We start from the raw sequence: 20,355 nt of genomic DNA, 5'->3' as shown, positions 1-20,355 counted from the left end.
TTAAGAGTATGAGCATCTATCTAAATAATGACTTATTCTTAGCATGCTCTATTTATGCCATTTATGTTTACTGAGTATCGCATTCATATTTGAGCACTCGTTTTAATGGCCTGCCAGATTTCTTAATAGCCATTCTTAATTTTTTTTGCCCGTTTTCCGCTCTCCTTTCTCTCCCCTCCCTTCCATCTTTTGGGCTGACCACGCCTTATCACTATCGACTGGCAATCTGCTTAAGCAGCTGGGAAAACAGCGGCAAAAGCTGTTCGCTGGTAGCATAATCAATGCAACAATCGTAGCAACAAATACGCGTTATTTGTTATTGCTGTTGCTGTTAAGCTTGCTTGTTGTGTTGTTTGTTGTGTTGTGTGTTGTGATAAAAGGCGATTATACAATCGGTCGGGCGTAGGCCTGATGCTGACATGGAACCTTGACTGACGGCAGCTGCTGGAGAGCTCTTGAGAGTTTTAGTTTTAGTTTTTTTCTTTTTTGATTCTGCACACACAAAGCGCGCTTAAACTTTATGGCGCATAAATCAATCGAGAAAAGAAACAAAAAGTTTGCTACTACTATTCAGTTGGTGGACAATTCTTTTTTTATTTGGCGGCAACGGAAATCTGCATATTAACAACGTCAGTAAACAGCGTCAAACCCTTCACCGGACACCTCGAATCGAGTCGATTCTGTGTGACAGCAATTTGCATGTGTTGCGGCTTTATCGATATGCAAAATAGCATCGAAATCAAGCGATGTTGATTGACACAAAACAGGATACGAATTGCGTGACCCACCCACCACAGCAATCGCCACAGCAGTCGCCACAGCAGTCGCCACAGCAGTTACCACTTCCACACACACAACAAGTAAGAAAGGTAGAGTCGAGTGTGCTCGACTGTGAGATACCCGCTACACATTGTGAATTAAAGCAAGCAGTATTCATTTTAAATTCATTTCACATAAAATTCACCAAATAAATATAACACTAAACACTAAAAATATACTGAAAGCTATATTTAGTATATTGATATAGAACTACATTCAAATTATACTGCAGATGGCAAAATATACCAGATTGTAATTAAAATTAAAACAGTGCTGTATTTCTTAAAATATCACAAGTAACTAATACAAAATATACTAATAATATAGCAAATTTAATATTTAGTATATTAATAAAGTACACTCAAAATTTACCATAGAGGCAAAATATACCATAGAGTGCCAAATATACCACATTGTAAATAAATATCGCAAATAAATATAACAAAATATACTAATAATATACCAAATTTAATATTTAGTATATTAAAAAAGTACATTAAAAATATACCATAGAGTGCAAAATATACCATAGATGGCCAAATATACCATAGAGTGTAAAATATACCAGATTGTTAGCAAAATACACTAAGACTAGACCATACAAACATAATAAGTACTATTGGCAGAAGATTATATCTCTATAGTCTCTGAGATCGAGGTGTTCATACAGACGGACAGACAGACAGACAGACAGACGGATATTTCTATATCGTATCGGTTGTTGAGCTGAGCAATAATACATATTCTTTATAAGGTCGGAGATGCCTTCTTCTGCTTGTTACATACATTTCCTTCCGACACAATATTATAATACCCTTCTACCCTATGGGTAGCGGGTATAAAAAGACCACTTCCACCTCTTGTGGCCAGTCATTGTGGCTGTAATTGCATTTTAATGGTTTCGTGGCTGGTGCAATTGGGCAATGCGAGCCAGAGCTTGCCACATTGCCGCATGCCGCATGCTGCATGCGCCGCACAATTGGAAATTGGCCACAAATGCAACACAAATCATTCAAACTTCAAATTAATAGCTTAGCTCTTTGTTTTTGTATGATTTATTTTCGGGCGTATGATTTATACATTTTTGGCGAAAATTTGATTTTGATATTTGCAGAAAATTTCACAACTCTTTTGTGGCGAAATGAAATTAGAAATGTGTGGGGGAATGCGCTTGTCTAATTAGCGTACAATGTGCAAGTTATTAAATTAAGATTTAATTTGTGTGTGTTGCTTTGCATACCATAATTATATGGTGCGCAACGGTGACGCGGCCAACGAGTGCGCCAATTAAGTATACCACATGTTGGACGCGGTCAAGGTCGCTTAATGTCGTGCACATTACAGCGACAACGGCAACGTAAATAACAACAACAAGAGCGATGACAACAACTAATAATAATAATACCAACAGCAACAGCAACTGAAAACTGTAACAATGGCAAGACAATTGAAAAAAATTACTAGAATACCTTCAATTCAGTGCAAAATAAAGCAAGCAACTGCGACGAGCACACACGAGTTTACTCGCAATATGGCAAAGAGTAAGAAATAAATGGACTTGTCTTATAATTAATGACGTCGAAATACCCTTTGCTTTGGCACTTACAAATATGTATAAACCATTTGTATTCTAAAGTCCAACGTTGTCTTCGAAAGTCTTAGTTTGCTTTCATTTTTAGTTCAGTTTCATTTAATTGATAATTTAGAATTAGATTGCTATATCATCGGAGTTGTAAATAGCATAACTTTGTCAATCATTTAGACACTGAACTTAGCTTTAGTTTCATTCTTTTTCTATTCTAAAATTTGCAAATAATTTATACAACTTACTTTCAGCATAAAACGTAGCTGATGCTGGTCTCATTTTATGATTCATCTAACGACTTGTTGAAGATATCTTAAAGACTGAAAAAGAGACATGTCTAGGTGTGATAGTAGTTAGTAAAATTAAGTATGTAAGAATGTCTAGCTAAGCACTTAGTATATTATTAGATAGTAAAGACATCAAGATTTGTTCTGGCATATTCTTAAACACTTGATGTAACCTTTATTTTTTTTGTCTTATTCTGTTTCGATTGGCTTGGATTTTGCTATAAACTTAAAATTTTGATCTTAATAGAAAGCAGTTGATAGTATCATTTTGTGTTTCATCTGTAACTTGTTAGATATACATATATTAAAGTGTGAAAGAGTGATATGTCTAGTATGTAAGTAAAGACTTTTAAATTTAAATTTTCTATCATATTCACAGTAAACTTTACTCGTATTTCTTTTTATGTCTTTTGCTATGATTGTATACAATTTGTTATCAACATAGGAATTCGGGTTTAAAGTAAAGCTGTTGCTAGTGCCTTTCATGTTTAATGTTCTCTTAAAGTGTTATATATAAGTGTAAGATGTAATAGTTTATTCTCGAAGGAATTATTTTAAACAATTCATTCCTGAATGCATAACAGAACCTATTTTCCAGTACTTCTTTTTTTCTCTTGTGTTTTATAGCATATATGTATTTGTAAGAGTCATCTTGATTAATTTGCATTAATTTTTATTTTTAGCCTCTTTTCATTGCTTTGACTAAAAGAATTTTCTACTCTTTGTTCAAGTTATTTTGCTGATTTATTAAAGTGAACTTTAGATAGAAGTTTTTGTCAACTATAAACTCTTAAACTTCGCTTAGTTTATACAATAATCATATTTATTTATATTCCCTTACATTAAGTAACAGACTGACCCAGAAAACGAAAGCACTCCCCATAAAAAGGGCATAGCTATGGAGTAGCTGTCGTTTCATTAATGAAATTAAAACGACCTCCTGCTGGCGCTCTGCAGCTGTCAGCGACAATTAGGTAGCGAGCAAGCAAGTCTCACCTTCGACTTGGCCGCGAGTTCGCAATTTGTCTTTGAGGTTTATCCCAAGCTGTTTTTTTAGTCAATCTGCCTGTTGCCATTTATATTCTTATTTCTGTGTTTGATCAGACCGTTGAGGACATTGCGCAATTACGCTTTTGCCAGCTGACAACAAAAGCACGTAGCATAAATAGTTGTTCTGATGTTCTGTTGTTGTTCCGAATTTTGGTATTGTCTCTAATTATTGTTGTTGGCCATGCATGTTAACTTTTGAAGCTGAGATTATTTGACAGCTTCAATGAGCGAAGTTTGCCGTTTGCCAATGCAAATTGCAGAATTCGTTTCATAATTAAGTAGTTTAACAGACGCCTGCCACTAAAATCTGTACACACGCACCGCAGACCAATTTGTGCACCAGCAACAACAATAACAACAACAACTTAAACAACAACACCTAACGGCAGCAACAAGCATAACAACGCCCCTAACTTAAGCTCGTAAATTAAAAATGGCAAACACCCCAACGGCAGATTGTAGTTTATTCACATACTCTTTATAGTGAAGTGGAGTCTAAGATCTTTATGTTCAACATTGTTGTGTTTAATGGTGTGAAATACTTAAGTGAGCTACCAAGCTTTAATTGAAGTCAGGTTGGCTTTTATAGCTGAAGAAATATTTATAAAAAAATACATAAAAACAATATTTATATTAGAGAAATAGGAAAATTAAATTTCGCATAAATATTGAAGCAAAAATAGATAAGGTAATAAGTACTCCAAAGCATTAAGCGCTGAGCAAATGGCCTCTAATTTTATTCAACGTTCAAAATTGTTGTATTTATGGCTGTGAAGTACTTAAGAGAGTAAGCAAACTTTAATTGAAGCCAAGTTTATATTTATGGCTGAGGAAATATAAAAAAAAAATTAATAAAATAAATAAATAAATACATTTACTATTTCAGGTGAAAAAAAGAAACTAAAATCTTAAATTGTTTTTTGTGTAAAAATGAGTAAATAAATTCCAAATTTATTCAATTTTCAATATTGTATTGCTGTGATGTACTCTAGAGGTCTTACAACATTTAATTAAACTTTTGTTGCTTTTTAAAGCTGCATTTATAATAAATAAATACTTTCACTACTTGAGATTAATTCCAATGAAAGAAACTAAAATTTTAAATTATTATTAAATTAATTATTATTATTAAACAAACTTTAAATTAGAGACGATTTATAAAATTAGGCTTAGACTGATTATTTATTACTAAATACAAACAGTGTTTTAAATAATTTGCATCAAATTGGATCAATGTTGCTTTGTATGGCTAGACTGTTAAAAAATAAAATGCATCCACTTTTTTAGATTAAGATCAGACAGAGAAAGAATGAAACTTAAATTTCGATTTAATATTAAGATAAGAAATAAATTGACCATATTTTAAATTATAGACAATTCATTCAATTAAGCTTAAAGTTACTTTTATAAATTGATAAAAATATTAACTATTTTAGATAGAAAGTAAGAAATTGTAATTTCGAATTGTTATTAAGAAAAGTGTGTTCATATATTAACATGTTAAATTAGAGACACTTTTTTCAATTAAGCCTTAATGAGGCTTACTATTTATTGCTAAATACTATAACTATTTTAAATTGTTGTTTAATAAATATTTAAATTTTGAATTATAATCAAGGTAAAGTTATAAAAATGTATTATGTGATTGTTACATTAGAGACAATTTATTTAATGAAGCTATGTTGCTTATTATTCATTGTTAAACACATTCACTATTCAAGATAATTATCAAAGAAAGCAAGAATTTAATTGCGAAATATTATTAAGATAGGTACTTATACTTAAATCAAGTGTTTATTGTTTCTACTTTGACATTTACCAAATTAAACAACTTTCATCTAACTTAAATTCCCGAATAAAGTGTATCTAATCATTCGCTCCATAAAATTTAAACGTATTTTTTTGTCTGTCTAATTTCGTAGTTGTCTGTCACCAAATTGTATGCAAAATGTTTGAACGCATTTTTTATGCACACACCAGCGTCATGTGATTTATTTGCTCTATCGAGTCCCACACGTCCTGAGCTGAGCTGAGTTGAGCTGTTGATTCGCTGCTGCTTTAGTTTTTAGTTTGACGATTATTGCCTTTTAATTGACTACAAGCAATTGCCTCCCACTCCGCACTCCGCACTTTGCTCATTCTAATCCATCAAATGCAGGCGACTTTCACTTTTTGTTGTTGTTCGAAGTTATGTTCTAATTGCGATTGAATTTGTGTGAATATCGCTCAATGTGTGTGCTAGATCGAATACCCATGATTTGGTTGCGGGATTACTCACCCTGAACTTGGTGTATTGTTTAATGGTCGATCGACTTGCTCATTATAAGATATTGCAAACACCTGCCAAGACACACTGCGAGAAATCAACGCTTCATAAATATGCAACTTTTTATACCCGCTTCCCTAAGGGTAGAAGGGTAATTGTGTGCCTCCAGGAAATGTATGTAAAAATAACAAGCTGGATTTTTGGTACATACAATAAAAACTATATTCTTTATAATTCTTGAAAAATAAGTTGCGATCAGATGGAAATTTCACTACGAGACTTAGTTGCTTTGGCTAACAATCTCGTATATTCTATACTGTATGTTGAATCGATATAGTAAATATAACATATGATATATTTTTAGTATTTTCCGGTATATTAGTTAGGTATATTTTAAAATTAATACCGCACTGTTTTGATTTTATTCACAATGTGATACATTTTGATAATCTGGTATATTTTGACTCTATGGTACCTTTTGAATGTAGTACCATATACCATATACCAAATATACCATTTGGTATATTTTCAATATTTTTGTGGTATATTTTAATATGATAATTTGGTATATTTTGAAATGAATACCGCTCTGTTTTGTTTTATTCAAAACAAATAGCGAGTATCACACAGTCGAGCACACTCGAATGTAGATTTCTTACCTGTTAGACTATTCTCATCATGTTTGTCATTTCTCGTAGTGTAGTTTTTGTCACGTCCACCGCAGCAGACGGATGAAACAAGAACAAAAAACGTAACGATAAAAAGTCAATTAGACTTAATGATAGCTTCGGCTAAACTACTACACATTAAATATATGTAGTACGTTGATTGAACCGAATTGAACTGAGCTATGGAAATAGACGGATCCGGTTTAAGGGGGCAAAACGACTCAAAACTGCTGTAATCAAGGAAGTTGCTAAGCTTAAAAAAATGTAGACAAACAAAAACATGGCCAACTGCTGTTGTTGAGAAATGTTTGGTAAGCATAAATATCGACAAAAAGTTGCACTGTATTTTTCTGTTTAATGCTGATCATTAAAATTAATAAGACAATCAGTGGCAGAAAACGGTGTAACGCCCAGTTCGAAACTATTCCAGAACTGTCCGAAAAAGTCGCATTTACATTTACGACTGCAAGTGATTATTGAATGAGCGTTAAACGCGTATCGGTTACGCGGCGTATGAGCAATGCCGTCTAAATATAATCGCATAATGCGAACCAATCTGACTTGGACAACAGCTAAGCACGACACTCGAATCGGCCTGAAACTGTGCGATTTCCAACGCTAATTAAGCCGCATGTTGCGTGGATATGACGAACGTCGAGCCCCCCCTCTGGAGTCCCAGCGGAGTTGCGGACTTGTTGCCAACTTCTATTAATTAAACTATTAACCACACTCGTAATACAACTGTCGATCCGTCAATACTCGTTGGCTGCAGCCAATCAACGAAATTCATGCATTCTGATTGTGCCTTTGGCAGTGGCGAAAAACGCATTCGATGAATAAGAGAGAAAAAGAGAGAGAGAGAGACAACTGCGATTCTCAATATGTGAATGAGTGCAATGAGCAATGAGCAGTGGGTTAAATTATCGCTCTATCAGTCATTAGTGCAACGTGTGATGCGCTTTTCAGTGTGGGTTTAGTATGCAGCAAGTTTTATACACAGAAAATTTATTGCTTCTTTTTATTTTTCTTTATATGTTTTGTTTAGCTTTAAAATTGCTTAAAATATTATGATCTATGCTTAGATAGATATGATAAGAAATTTTCTAATACGATTGTTATTTATGAAAAAAAATATATAAAGTGTAAATAATTGATCATTTAAATGAATACAGTTATTGTTTGTATTTTATTTTGCACAGTATTATCACATTATATACAAAAGTACAAAGCTAATAATCTTTATCGTATTTGTAGAATATTTGATCTTTAAAAGCTAAAATTTTCTAACATTATAAAAATAAGTTTTTTTTTTAACAATTTTTTTCAATTATAAGAACATGGTCGCAGTATCAAATGAATATTTATTCTTAAAAGAAAGTTTCTTTGTGTCTTAAGTTTTAACGATCTGTTTCTTATTTATAAGAACTTGGTCATTATTCATGTGGTAATTATCAAATATTGAAATGGACTTGGCTTTTCTTAATTACAAGTTTACATAGTCTCCACGCATTCTTAGACCAAAATTTTGATTTTAGAACGCACACTTTGTGATTTGAGAACATTTTTGCTATTTCTGTAGAAAATCAAATCTTTAAATCTGCTTATAAAATTTGTTACTAAATTTACATTTATTCATGCCACTGTACTTCCTTAACAATCAAAAAATACCACTTACAATGCCATGCAAGTCATATCCGACAACTAAAATGAGATTAACCCAACTGAAGTCAACGCTCCAAATTCAAGACTTCAAACGAAATTGTTAACATATTACTGCAAGTAATTCCCAAGACAGTTTATGGCCATGTAAGCGATAAAGTTCTGCACAAAGCGGTTGGCTTTAAAACAATTTAATTAACTCTAGCAAAGAAAACTGCAATGATTTTGTCTTTCTAGGGTTAAGCTGAAACAAAAGCTTAAGCGCAGTTTACAAAAGCTCAAACAAAAGTTAAACTTTCAATCCCGCCTAAAAGTATGCAACACGAATTGTGAACCAATTGTAATGCAAAAAGTTATGAATGACAGCGAAATGACCTTAGTGCAGAGCATACTGAAAAATGCAAGTGGGTCAAGTAGGCAAACACACAGCTGTAGGCAAGGCCAATTATAAACTTATAAGACCCACAATTAACACCTCATTAAATGGGGCGCTTCAGTGCAATGAGATTTTCAGCTTATAGTTAGAGCATATCTGAGGGCAATTACATATGTTTTTCTTTTTTTTTCGGGTGAAGTGTTTATGGTACCCATAACTCGTTTCTTAATTTTAATGTTGAGACGGCTGTCAGCGCGTTTGTTTGCGTGCCTTTAATTGAATTAGGCTGAAAAGGTCAACCACAAAAGCTGACCAATTTGCGTTGATGGTGCGAGTGAGGAAAAATCAGTGTGCCATGGAATATGCGAAGCGGGAAATACGACAAGCGATTGTCTGTCTGTCTCGGTATTTATGCTAATGCGAATTGTGCTGACTTCATTGTCTGGCAACTGGCAACTGGAGCGTTGCAGTGGCCATTGAAGTTGTGGCAAGTACAGACCCAAACCATTAGCATTGCTTGTACTCAAGTAAAATGCAGCTGATTTATGGCTGCAAGTGGGTCAGCTATTGGGTGGGTGTGAATGTAGGCGGTACACACACTGCGTGGAGACAGGAGCTAAACCTAAAACTAAAGAAAACAAAAACCCCACACTCAAGTAAATATATGCCATATGAAAGAGTCTAAGTTTTGACTGTGTGTTCGTTGGGTTTTGCCTTGGCTGGAACCACTTAGTCGCTCAGTTACGCCCAAATGGGTCACTAATGAGGCGTCTTTTGGGGCTTGAGAAAAAAACTCGAAAACAAACAAAAAAAAACACAGGGGCGATCTCTTGATGGGTCGATTGTCTGTGCCAATTCTAACGTAAAGAAACTACCGCACTCTGAGCTATAAAATTGTGTTGCTTCTTCAGCATTAGCCACAGTTCCAAGTTGTTACTAACAAGACGAAGACGACTCCCACCGCAAGAAATATGCTGAAATCTGTGAGTTAAACCTGTGGATTACCAACTAATTGTGGATAAACAACACATTTTCCCTTGCAGCTGTTCGTGTTGTGCGTGGCTGTTGTGGCGCTGAGTCAGGCACGTCCTCATGCCAGCTATTTGCCCAGCTACGAGACCATCGAGTATGCGCCCACTGTGCTGGGCTACGACACTGTGGCACTGCCAGCTGCTGTCTCCCATCAGAGCTCGACTGTGGTGCACGAGAAGCGTCCATACTGGCGTCCCATCATCGATCATCACACGCCTCTTTTGAAGACCTACAGCCCAGCTAGTTATGCCTATGCTGCTGCTCCACTCAGCTACAGCAGCGAGTGGTACGAACCTGGATGGAACAGTGGCCTCAGCTATCCCAGCATCTACCTCAAGTGATAGAGAGAAAGAACTCTAATAAATGTATGCTTTTCTTTAGATGGATTGAATGATTATACTCGAAGGTTCTTTTTATTTATTTATGTTCTTGAGGGGGGAGGAACAAATTATATCGTTCTTGCTGCGTCCATACTGACGTCCAATAGTTGAGCACGCCCGTCTTACGGCTTTCCTAGAAGCCTACAACCCAGCTAGAAAAGCTTTATACATCTCTTAGCTACAGCAGCAAATGGTACGAACCTGGGTGGAATGGAATCTTCCTCAAGTCATGACGAAGGAGAAGTCTACTAAATATTTACTAATTCTCAAATGGATACACGGGTTATATATATCTGGGGGGGGGGGAGACACAAGTGAACAACGGGCAACAAAATCTATCACCGTTTGAAAAAGTAAGGGGCTCTTGGTGAGACTCTAGTAGTAGACTCCCTACTAAAGTCCCATCATCGCTATCTCAAGGGATAGGGTTAGGATAACTCTAATAAATACTCTTTGGAGGACATTCATTTTTTTAATTCGAAGGTTTCAAAAATCTCTCTTGAAGACTTACAGCCGAGCTGTCAACTAAATCGCTCATTTACAGTAGCGAGTGGCACGAATCTGGCTGAAATAGAACTTCAGCATTTCTAGAACTACTTCAATTGATAAGGAGTTTTGTGAAGTTCCATTAATATTCGAAGGTTTCTTTATTTATTTATATTTGAGGGGAGACTCAAGTCAATAACGGACAACAAAATATTTCACTGTCAGCAATAGTTAAGGGTTGTCGTCCTATTAACGATCATTACTATTACACTACCCCAAGGGATAGGGAGAGAACTCTAAAAACTACTCATTAGATGGGATTCATCTTTTATATTCAGAAGTTTTCCACGTCTTTTACAAAGATTTACAGCCGAGCTACCAGCTGCATCGCTCATCTACTGTAACAAGTGGTACGAAGCTGGCTGAAATAGAACTTCAGCTATTCTGGAACTACTTCAATTAATAAGGAGTTTTGTTAAATTCCATTAATATTCGAAGGTTTCTTTATTTATTTGTATTTGAAGGGAGACACAAGTCAACAACGGGCAACAAAATCTTTCGTTCTCGTTCTCTTACCAGGCGCTGGCGGCATAAGTCAAGGGAGCGGAGTGCACCACTGGAGCAGAGTAGGCGACGGGAGCGTGCACTGCGGAGTAGGTGGAGACGGGAGCGTGCACTGCAGAGTAGGTAGAGACAGGAGCCACAGCGGAGTAGGTGGACACAGGAGCGACAGCCGAGTAGGTGGACACAGGAGCAGCAGCAGCATAGGTGGCAACTGGAGCAACGGCCGAGTAAGTGGACACAGGGGCGACAGCCGAGTAGGTGGACGCGGGAGCAGCGGCAGCATAGGTGGCAACTGGAGCGGCGGCATGCAGCGTGGTCTTCACAACGGGAGCGACGACATCCTCAACGACGGGTGTGCTGTGCACCTGGGTGACGCTCTGGTGGCTGACAGCGGTGGGCACGCTCTTGACCACAGCACCGACCTTGGCCAAAGCGGGTTCCTGCACAATAGCGGTGGCTGGGGCGCTGTACACCAAGGGAGCAGCAGCCAGATGTCCTGGACGAGCGGCGGCAACGGCGAGCAGAGCGGAGAGAACGAACTGAAATTGAAAACAAGATTATTTCAATTACATCATCCTCATCAACTCACAAACAGAGAACTGCTTACCAATTTGAACATGTTGGAGCTGTGTTTTTGGTTTGCCGGTTCTTTGACTTGTGTCGAAGGGTAGACTGTTGCCTGTTGCTCAACTGTCGCCGGCTTTTATACTTGAACTTCACTTTCGAGGCACACACACTCGCACACACTCGCAGGCTTACGATCGAACAACAATAAGTGCTCGTTGTCGTACGTGCCTGAACGGATTCTTGTCTTGTCTCTCATTCTCTCTCTCGCACACATATTTTCGTGCAGACAATAAACCAGATTATTATTCGCGGCCAATTTCAGCTAGTTACGCACCACATTACCGCTCCACTTAAGTACTTATTTCGTCGCCTCACCTTGCTGATCGAAAAGCCCGAGTCGCGACTCTAAAACCACAAGCCAAACCCACTCTTATTTTCATTTTCGAATCGCTGCTCATTAGTCGCACGTCAACCCGACCCGGGTCCAATGCTCGGCCCCGGGACAACGTTTGCCATTGACATTTTGTTTATTGTAAACTTGGCTCAACTTCCTACTACAGTTTGCTCGGTAAGGCTTCCGAGAAAAGTCAATTTGTACTAAGAGCTGTGAGTTCATTCTGTAAATTAAGGCGGTATTGATGCCTATATATGATATATAGTATTTTCAACCGATAGCGGATATAAAAACAGCAATTAGTTATGCTACAGAACACTGGTATAGAGAGGGTTTTTTATTGGTCTATGTTCTGCTTCTCCTAGGGACAGGTGGTATGACCTAACCTAACCTAACCTAACCTATTTTAACTTAACAGAAACTATGCTTTATACATTGTATATAGGGCGTCTAGTACAATTTTCATACACACATTACAAATTATCATTTGACTTCTATGAAGAGTGTCCAACGCAACCCTTTCTAGGAATGCTTCATTATACTGAAAATCTGGTTTTTCTATCGATAAAGATAAGTTTAAAAATTTTAGTATACAAAAATACAGAATTTGAAATAAAGCTTCAAATTGGTCTATACATTTTTTCTTTAATAGAAAGTAATGAAATAATACAAAAAAGTAATTGCATAAACACTTCGACTCCAACCCAAAGCAGAACTTTTAATCCGCTTAATGTAAAGATTCTTAATATTTATTACACACATTATAATATAGCAGGAAATATGAAACCTTTATTGAATTATTTATTGTAATATGAGTTAATAGCACACTTAATTCAATAAAAGAATAATATTCCAAAGGTGCAGCTCAAGTTCTAGCATGACATGTTAGACATTTAAGAAGGAAATATTAATATAATTGATTAACTACAATATTAAAATACAATATTAAATAATAAAAATATTAATTGATTGGTAAATCGACCAAAAATTAATTTCATTTCATTAGCTTTAAGTGAATAGCATTTTAAAGTAAAGTAAAGAAATAAAGCACAAAATATAATAATAGCATCAAAATGTCAAATAAATTTGAACTGTTTGCACTGTTGGCAGTCTGTTAAATTCTATTACAATTAAAAGCAGAGCCAATTGTTTTGCTGCATCAAGTTCGCTGACCCTTCGACAGAATGCAGCGCGTGCATCGGAGTCCTTGAACTTGCACTGCATCAAGCACAACAAATAATGCATTCTATTTTGCTTTCTGCCAATAAACTACAAGCTTTAGCATATGTAATGGATTTACTCTGTTGGTGTTGTACCTTACATGTTGTAAACACAAGAAAGTTTACACGGCAATGCGAATAAAGTTTAAGGATACTTTCGACAGCAAAGAGATCACTGAGTAAATAATCATAAAAATATTATTTTATGTGGAGTAAAGGTATTTTACATTTCCTTACTTGTAGCGTTATCCATTGCACTTTATTGTACATAAAGATAGTTTAAGCTTTTAAAAAATAGGTGAGTCGAACATCGAAACTAAAAAGATCGAAAAGAGTCTTAAGAATACTTAAAGCAACTCTCTAACCATCTATATTATTGCTCTTAAGTAAAGATTTAAGCGTTAAAAGCATAGGTTTCTCGTCTCCAATTTAAACCCGATATTATTAGAGTTCTTCCTCGGGTGCTTTAAAGTCGTCTATGCCACCAGATGACTTGCAATTGTTTACAAATCCGTTAGCTGTCCATCACTCGACCAGCAGGAAGTACAACGACCCTTGCTGCTAAGCAGCTGCAGGTGGCTAAGCTAAGCAGAGTAGTAAAGAAAAACACGCAATCGATATTCAATAGCAAAAAAGATTCATTTATTCAAATTCGTATCACAAAGACCGTCCAACAAAGCACGTCCCACACTCCCTTCGAAGCGTTCTTACCACACTCCCGTGGCGGTGTAAGTCAGAGGCGAAGAGGCAGCAACGTGAGCAACAGGTGCAGCAACATAGGCACTGTGCACCACTGGGGCAGCAGCGGCATAAGTGCTGTGCACCACCGGGGCAGCAGCGGCGTAGGTGCTGTGCACAACTGGAGCAGGAGCAGCGTAGCTGACAACGGGCGTTGACTTGACGACGGGAGCGACAATATCCTCGACCACATGAGCGGAGCTGTGGACCACCGATTGGCTCTGATGGGAGATGGCGGTGGGCACACTCTTCACCACAGCACCGACCTTGGCCAGCACTGGCTCCTGAACAATTGTGGCAGCTGGAGCGGCATAGACGAGCGGCGAGGATTCGATCAGATGACCGGGACGTGCAACGGCTACGGCAAGGAGAGCAGACAATACCACCAATTTGAACATTTTGTTAAGGTTTATTGATTGGTCTGTATTGACTGTGTGTGTGTGTTGGGTTTGAGTTTCTAGCGAGAACTGTTTATGGTGTGGCAGCTGCAGCCAGAGTTTATATAGCACACACAACAACTCGCCGAATGACCTTCAACTACGCACAGAGAGTTAAAGGCAACAGCGATATATGAGACCCATATCAGATTCGATTCTCATAGACACGTCGCGATCAATAAGCAATTAGAGTCGGTGGGCGGCTCAACCAACAATCAACAAGCAACAAGTAAGCCAGCAAGCAAACAATTGTCTGTTGACAAAAAAAACCTCAAACAAGTAACCAGTTTATTGACTCAGCAGTGCTTTTGGCCATTAGACGCACTTCAATCGAGTCTTATTGCTTATTGCTTGGCCCTTCAATTATTTGATTCGTCGGTTCCTGCCCCCAAACTGCATTACTTGCACTTTGACTGCGTCTGTCTTCTGTCTTCATTCAGGGTCATCGTCATCATCTTGCAAGGTTTTCGGTTACAGTTTTGATTTCATTTTCGTGTTCAGATTTCCCAGTTTTATGTTTCCCCACAGCGCAGCGTTAACCGTTTTAATTAAGCATTAAACTGACAGCAGCAGCAGCTGCGAGCAGCGCACTTTTCGGCCAAAACAATTGTATATAAACGCAGGCTTCACTTTTGGCAATTATCAGTCAACCACGTTCGCTAACAACAGCAACAACACAGACCAACAAACAAACAAATCCCCTCAAAATGTTCAAATTGGTAAGTTTGCTGCACTGCATCATGGATAAACCACAAATAACTCATCTATTCTTCTTCCTCTTCAGGTGGTGTTGTCTGCTCTCCTTGCCGTAGCTGTTGCTCGTCCCGGTCATCTCTATGAATCCCCCGTAGTCTATTCGGCGCCAGCTGCTACAATTGTCCAGGAACCGGTGCTGGCCAAGGTCGGTGCTGTGGTCAAGAGCATTCCCTCATCGGTCTCCCATCAGAGCCAATCGGTGGTCCACAGCTCCGCTCACTATGTCGAGGATGTGGTTGCACCTGTCGTCAAGTCCTATGCTGCCCCAGTTGTCTCCAGCTATGTGGCTGCTCCAGCGCCAATCATCTCCAGCTATGTGGCACCTGCTCCCATTGTCAAGACTGTGGCCACCTATGCCGCTGCTGCTCCAGTGCTGAAGACCATCGCCACGCCCGTTGTCTACAATGCTGGCTGGTAAAGCTTAGACTAGTGGATTAGTAACTGGACTGCTCTATTACTGATCCTAAATTACCCAAATTCGCCTGTATATATATTGCTTCATCTGTTTAATTGCGAGTAAAATGTGATTGTCAAAGAAAAAAGTCAATTGTTTTTTTAATTACAAAGATTTAACTCAAGAAGAGTTGGAGAACTAATTTGTAAAATGTGTGGAACATTTCCAAAATTTACAAGAGTGAGTAGGAAAAAGTTTGAAATACTTTATCGTAAAAATGCATAACTAATTACTACAATAATAAAGCTACAAACATTTAGATAGCTAGATAGCTCGTAAGAAAGCTATTTCCAATATTGAATATTTCTAAAGTTTTATAGGATGACTAAAAACAAAGATAGAAGATTTATTTCAAATTTGTCCATGACGATTATGATTATAAAAAGAACAAGATAATTTGGTAACTTGAGCTTAGCTAACTTAACTTCGAAACTGTGAAGTTTAGAAGTTATTTTTTTTTTAATGAAAACCAAAAATAAAATTCTTTATGATTCCTGAAAATTTGGATGCGATCAGAAAAAATTGTTGAAATTATATTAGAAATACTTTTACATGGGCAAAGACACATACATTTTTGGGGTTTTAGTTGCTTTGGCTAATAATCAGGTATATTTTGTATTCTGGTATATTTTGAATATTGTAGTATATCAATATACCAAATATAGAATTTGGTGTATTTGTTGCAGAATGTTAATTTTCAATTTTTTAAAATTAATACCGAACTTTTTTCACTTTTGTTAAAAATTGGTAGCGGATATCTCAAAGACTTTCTTACTTATTAAAATTAAAACTAAACAAAAAATCTTGAAAAGTTGTTGAGTTGAATTTTAAAAAATTTCGAATCTTTGAATCTTAAAGCATGGATTTGTAATCCTAAAATGTATTTAAGTTCTTACACTTTAGTTCTTGGAACGTTTCTGATTCTTTATTTGAAGTAAGACTTAATATATACGCAAATAAAATTAGACTATCACAACATTGGAAAGGTACATATTTTTCATTGAACATCAGTATTTCTCAGCATAAGAATGCTTAGGGAATTTTGAAATATAGGCGGAACAATGTGGGAGCAATCAGGTGAAGATAAAATATAGACTGGAAGGTGCAAATTCATGGCTTGTTTACCAATGCGTGATTGAATCGTATGTGATTGCATAATCTGTTGCCACTCTAAAAAATTTTGAAGCATGAGATTCTAGTTTACTTTGCATTGTTCGTTTTATTCGAATTGGATCCCGCTGAAATAAACTGCATCGCACCCAAACATGATTTGATATGTTTTTTTATGACCAATTAAAAGTTCAATAAAAATAGCTTATAAACTATGGTAATAAAATCAGAAGCAGACAACCAATCAGCTCAGCAATTAGCTATCGAAAACATAAAAATACCAGAAAACTATTTCAGCTGCAACTAAATTTGAAGTTTGTTTACAAATTTAGGAAGCTAAAGAATTGAATTCTTGAATTTGAGGAACAAGTTTATGTTGTTTAAGCAAGAATATTTGTAACTTAAAATGACTTTAAGTTTTCAAAACAAGATCGAAAACTTAATAAAGAATTAGAATCGAAAAAAACAGGTAATTTTCGTAATGATCTCATGGACTTTTATTTACATCAGTCGAAATGGGTTAAAGGTAAACAAAATGCAGAAAAAAGGAATAGAAAATTTGGCAGTAGAAAGGGCCTTAAAAGGACGAAGAGAATCGGATCGTGTAAATATCCTTTACCAGGATGACTCCCAGCCGTGAGAAGCCCACGAAGGCGACAGCACTGAAGTGTGGAGCACTGGAGCAGCGTAGGTCTTGATGATGGGTGCGGCATAGGTTTTGATGATGGGTGCCACAATGGGTTGCACAATGTGCGCCGAGCTGTGCACCTGGCTGATGCTCTGATGCGAGACAGCGGTGGGAATGCTCTTCACAATGTGTCCCACCTTGGCGAGAGCCGGTTCATGGATGATAGCGGGAGCAGCGTAGCTATGCAGCAGAGGACCTGCCTCCAAATAGCCCGGGCGAGCAGCGGCCACAGCGAGCAGAGCAGACAACACCACCTAAAGAGGAGTGTAAAGTAAGAGTTGAAGTTGCAGTTGAAGTTATTTTGTTGTTGCACTTACCAACTTGTACATTTTTGCTAATCCTGGCTGGGTTCTTGGTTGAAGAAATGAAGTAGGTCTGTGTTGACGCGTTGCCGTTGTCTGTTGCTAGCTGCAGATCTGCGCCAGCTTTTATACACGAAAAAGTGACCACACACACCACAGAGCACAACACATTACAGCACACACACACACACAATCTAAATTCGAAATGTAAAACTGCGCCAAAAGTGCAGAGAATACAATAATAATAATTTTTTTGCGCACAGCATCGTTAAGAAAAGCCAGAAAAGCAAAGCTCACCCGACTGCCCAAGTACTGCTCGAGTCGAGCTGCTGCCGCTGTTGCAGCTGATTCGCCAACAACAACAACGACAACAACAACGCTTTCGTTTACAGTTTTATCCGCCCATGTCGGCCAGTGCCAGCCCATTAAAAAACCAGTCAAAATAAAGGCCCGACTCTTGACTAGACGAAGACCAAGACGATGACGTCGTTAGTCGGATTGCGAGTCGGACACTTGGCCAGTTGGCCATTTGGCCAACTTTTTGCCGTCTGCTGTCTGCTGCCACTTGCAACATTCCAGCAACAACAACAACAACAACACATAAATTTGTCTGTTTTGCTGTCATTTTTCTTGGCAACGTTGACCGTGAAAATATGTTTGCTGGCAGCGCACGCACTACGCAATTGTCACTGCCAACCACAGACACAGACACAGCCTCATAAAGTGGTTCAAGTTCAGTGCGTGGCTTTGCTCACTGCCAAATTGGCTTAGACATGAAATGTTGTCCATATTATTTGCTCTTGTTCATCCCGCAGCAACACGCAAAGATTTTGTTGACATTTTTCTTTGCCGATCACGTAGCAGCGAAAATAGAAGAAAAAGCTTATGTCTTTTGTAATATCCAGTTATGCTAATCTTGTCTATGCAAGACAATAAGACAATACACCAACCCACATAGAACCCGCTCTCAGTCTCTCTCTCACTCAAGTTATTCCCACTCCCTCTGTCTCAATGAGTTCCGCTTTTGTAATAAGCTGCAACAGTTGCTGTTGCCACAGCGATCTCGAAGCTGTCGCCGTTATGGCGATTTGTCAGCAGATTTTGTTTTTTTTTTGCGCTTTTTCGTGGCGTGATTAATGAATATTGCAAACCGGCGACAGATAATTCAGGTAGTCCACTCCCTTCACCTTCTTCTCTGCCAAAAACCTTCCCGTGTTTGTTTACAAATAAATTCTTTTGGCTATCGAAAAGTGCTTTTTAATAGATTTTTTTGTCGATTGCTATTTTTGAGTCAATTGTACAACAATTGTATCTCGTGTTGTTTGTTTTTTACTTGTTTTGTTTTTTTCTCTCAAACTGAATTCCTTTAACAATATCCGGGCTCCATCGATTGCTTGAGAGGGTAATGTACGCCTTATGGCCAAACCCACACACAGACACACAACTGGCTTCGGGACAGTCTTGTGACAGTTCTGGTTAGTTCACTCGCTCACCTGGCTTGCATAACAATGTGCCAACCAGGCAGTAACATAACAACAATGTTTGTACCATATCGATAGATCAGTTTAACCAGTTGCCAAGTAGCCAACGATTGCTTTATCGCCTTAACTTAATTTCGCTTTTAATTAAAGCCATTTTACTTGGGGATTAGTCGAGTAATTACACATAGTTTAAACTCTCATTGCTTGGTGAGTCGCTCGCCTGCGTCACTTTTAATCAATTTCAACTTTACTCAACTTGAATTTTGCTTCTGATTCTTTCTTCTTTGTCGGTTTTGCTACACTTAATTGGCCCGAAGGCCGTGAGCAACTGGCTTGAACTGATCTGACCGAGAGACAATGCTATTACTTTGATACGGAAGCACAGTCGGGAGATAGCAATTGATAAATACGGAAGCTATTCGCAGTTCTCATTGTAAACAGAAGTGATGCTAATGGAATATTGATAGTTTCTGCAAAGTCTATCGAATCTGAATATCAATACATTAAAGAATATTGTTGATGAAATATCATTCTAATTATAAAACTATTCTATAAGTTTTTGTTGATATCACGGAGTTATCTACTTTGGATATTATCCTATTCCATTTTGTTTGTTCTTCTTATAACCAAAGTGATTCTAATGCAATATTAATATCTTTTGCCTAGCGAAATTCTTTAATTCTGTCTAAAGAATATATTCGATTAAAGTGCTTTATAATTGTACATCCAACTAATTCATTTTTGCTTACTTCAAAACTCTATTTAATATCTTATTTTTAATTCTCATTTTTGTAGTTAAATATTTTTACCATTTTGCTGAATGTTTCCACATTCAAAATGTTTTCGTATTGATTATTTTTACATAATTGGTAAAAGTTCTAAATATTGAAATCTTTGCAAATTTCTTCAAATCTAGATATATTTTTTATAACGTACATTTTTCATTAAAGCTCTGTACCCAGATGAACGAAAAAATAACCAGAGGAAAAGCTATATATTTCGCAAGTTTTACAAATTTAAGTGTGACCATATTAGA

The 20,355-nt window shown here is 37.2% G+C and overlaps 4 protein-coding genes and 1 long non-coding RNA gene across 5 annotated transcripts; 2 read left to right on the top strand and 3 right to left on the bottom strand.

Moving 5' to 3' along the window:
- Positions 1-5,583: 5,583 nt before the first annotated feature.
- Positions 5,584-6,997, bottom strand: LOC132790481 (uncharacterized). Its single transcript, XR_009632805.1, has 3 exons — positions 6,667-6,997; positions 6,020-6,094; positions 5,584-5,936 (listed from the first exon to the last, which is right to left on the bottom strand). It is a non-coding gene; the product is annotated as an uncharacterized LOC132790481 (long non-coding RNA).
- Positions 6,998-9,612: 2,615 nt separating this feature from the next.
- On the top strand, positions 9,613-10,083 carry LOC132790478 (uncharacterized). Its single transcript, XM_060799010.1, has 2 exons — positions 9,613-9,693; positions 9,754-10,083. The coding sequence occupies exons 1-2, from the start codon at positions 9,682-9,684 to the stop codon at positions 10,081-10,083; spliced, it is 342 nt and encodes a 113-aa protein (XP_060654993.1). The 5' UTR covers positions 9,613-9,681.
- Positions 10,084-11,097: 1,014 nt separating this feature from the next.
- On the bottom strand, positions 11,098-14,564 carry LOC132788276 (larval/pupal cuticle protein H1C-like). The gene is made up of 4 exons (XM_060795608.1): positions 14,065-14,564; positions 13,591-13,610; positions 11,780-11,862; positions 11,098-11,711 (listed from the first exon to the last, which is right to left on the bottom strand). The coding sequence occupies exons 1-4, from the start codon at positions 14,487-14,489 to the stop codon at positions 11,181-11,183; spliced, it is 1,059 nt and encodes a 352-aa protein (XP_060651591.1). The 5' UTR covers positions 14,490-14,564; the 3' UTR covers positions 11,098-11,180.
- Positions 14,565-15,182: 618 nt separating this feature from the next.
- On the top strand, positions 15,183-15,814 carry LOC132790477 (pupal cuticle protein G1A-like). Its single transcript, XM_060799009.1, has 2 exons — positions 15,183-15,247; positions 15,313-15,814. Exons 1-2 carry the CDS (start codon positions 15,236-15,238, stop codon positions 15,700-15,702), a joined length of 402 nt encoding a protein of 133 aa, XP_060654992.1. The 5' UTR covers positions 15,183-15,235; the 3' UTR covers positions 15,703-15,814.
- A 1,509-nt stretch (positions 15,815-17,323) lies between these two features.
- On the bottom strand, positions 17,324-17,984 carry LOC132790479 (neuropeptide-like 3). The gene is made up of 2 exons (XM_060799011.1): positions 17,854-17,984; positions 17,324-17,790 (listed from the first exon to the last, which is right to left on the bottom strand). The coding sequence occupies exons 1-2, from the start codon at positions 17,863-17,865 to the stop codon at positions 17,464-17,466; spliced, it is 339 nt and encodes a 112-aa protein (XP_060654994.1). The 5' UTR covers positions 17,866-17,984; the 3' UTR covers positions 17,324-17,463.
- Positions 17,985-20,355: the final 2,371 nt, after the last annotated feature.

The sequence above is a fragment of the Drosophila nasuta genome, chromosome 3, assembly GCF_023558535.2.
Source record: "Drosophila nasuta strain 15112-1781.00 chromosome 3, ASM2355853v1, whole genome shotgun sequence".
In the NCBI taxonomy this organism is placed as follows: Eukaryota; Metazoa; Arthropoda; class Insecta; order Diptera; family Drosophilidae; genus Drosophila; species Drosophila nasuta.
This window is presented reverse-complemented; position numbering and strand designations above follow the sequence as displayed.

Excerpts from the sequence above, each read along its gene's own strand:
- LOC132788276 (XM_060795608.1), bottom strand. The coding sequence starts at position 14,489 with ATGTTCAAATTGGTGGTATTGTCTGCTCTCCTTGCCGTAGCCGTTGCA. Across the intron at positions 13,611-14,064 it reads TACACCGCCACGGGAGTGTG|TGCAATGGATAACGCTACAA; the intron begins GTAAGAACGCTT and ends TGTACAATAAAG. Across the intron at positions 11,712-11,779 it reads GCTCCAACATGTTCAAATTG|TTCGTTCTCTCCGCTCTGCT; the intron begins GTAAGCAGTTCT and ends TTTCAATTTCAG.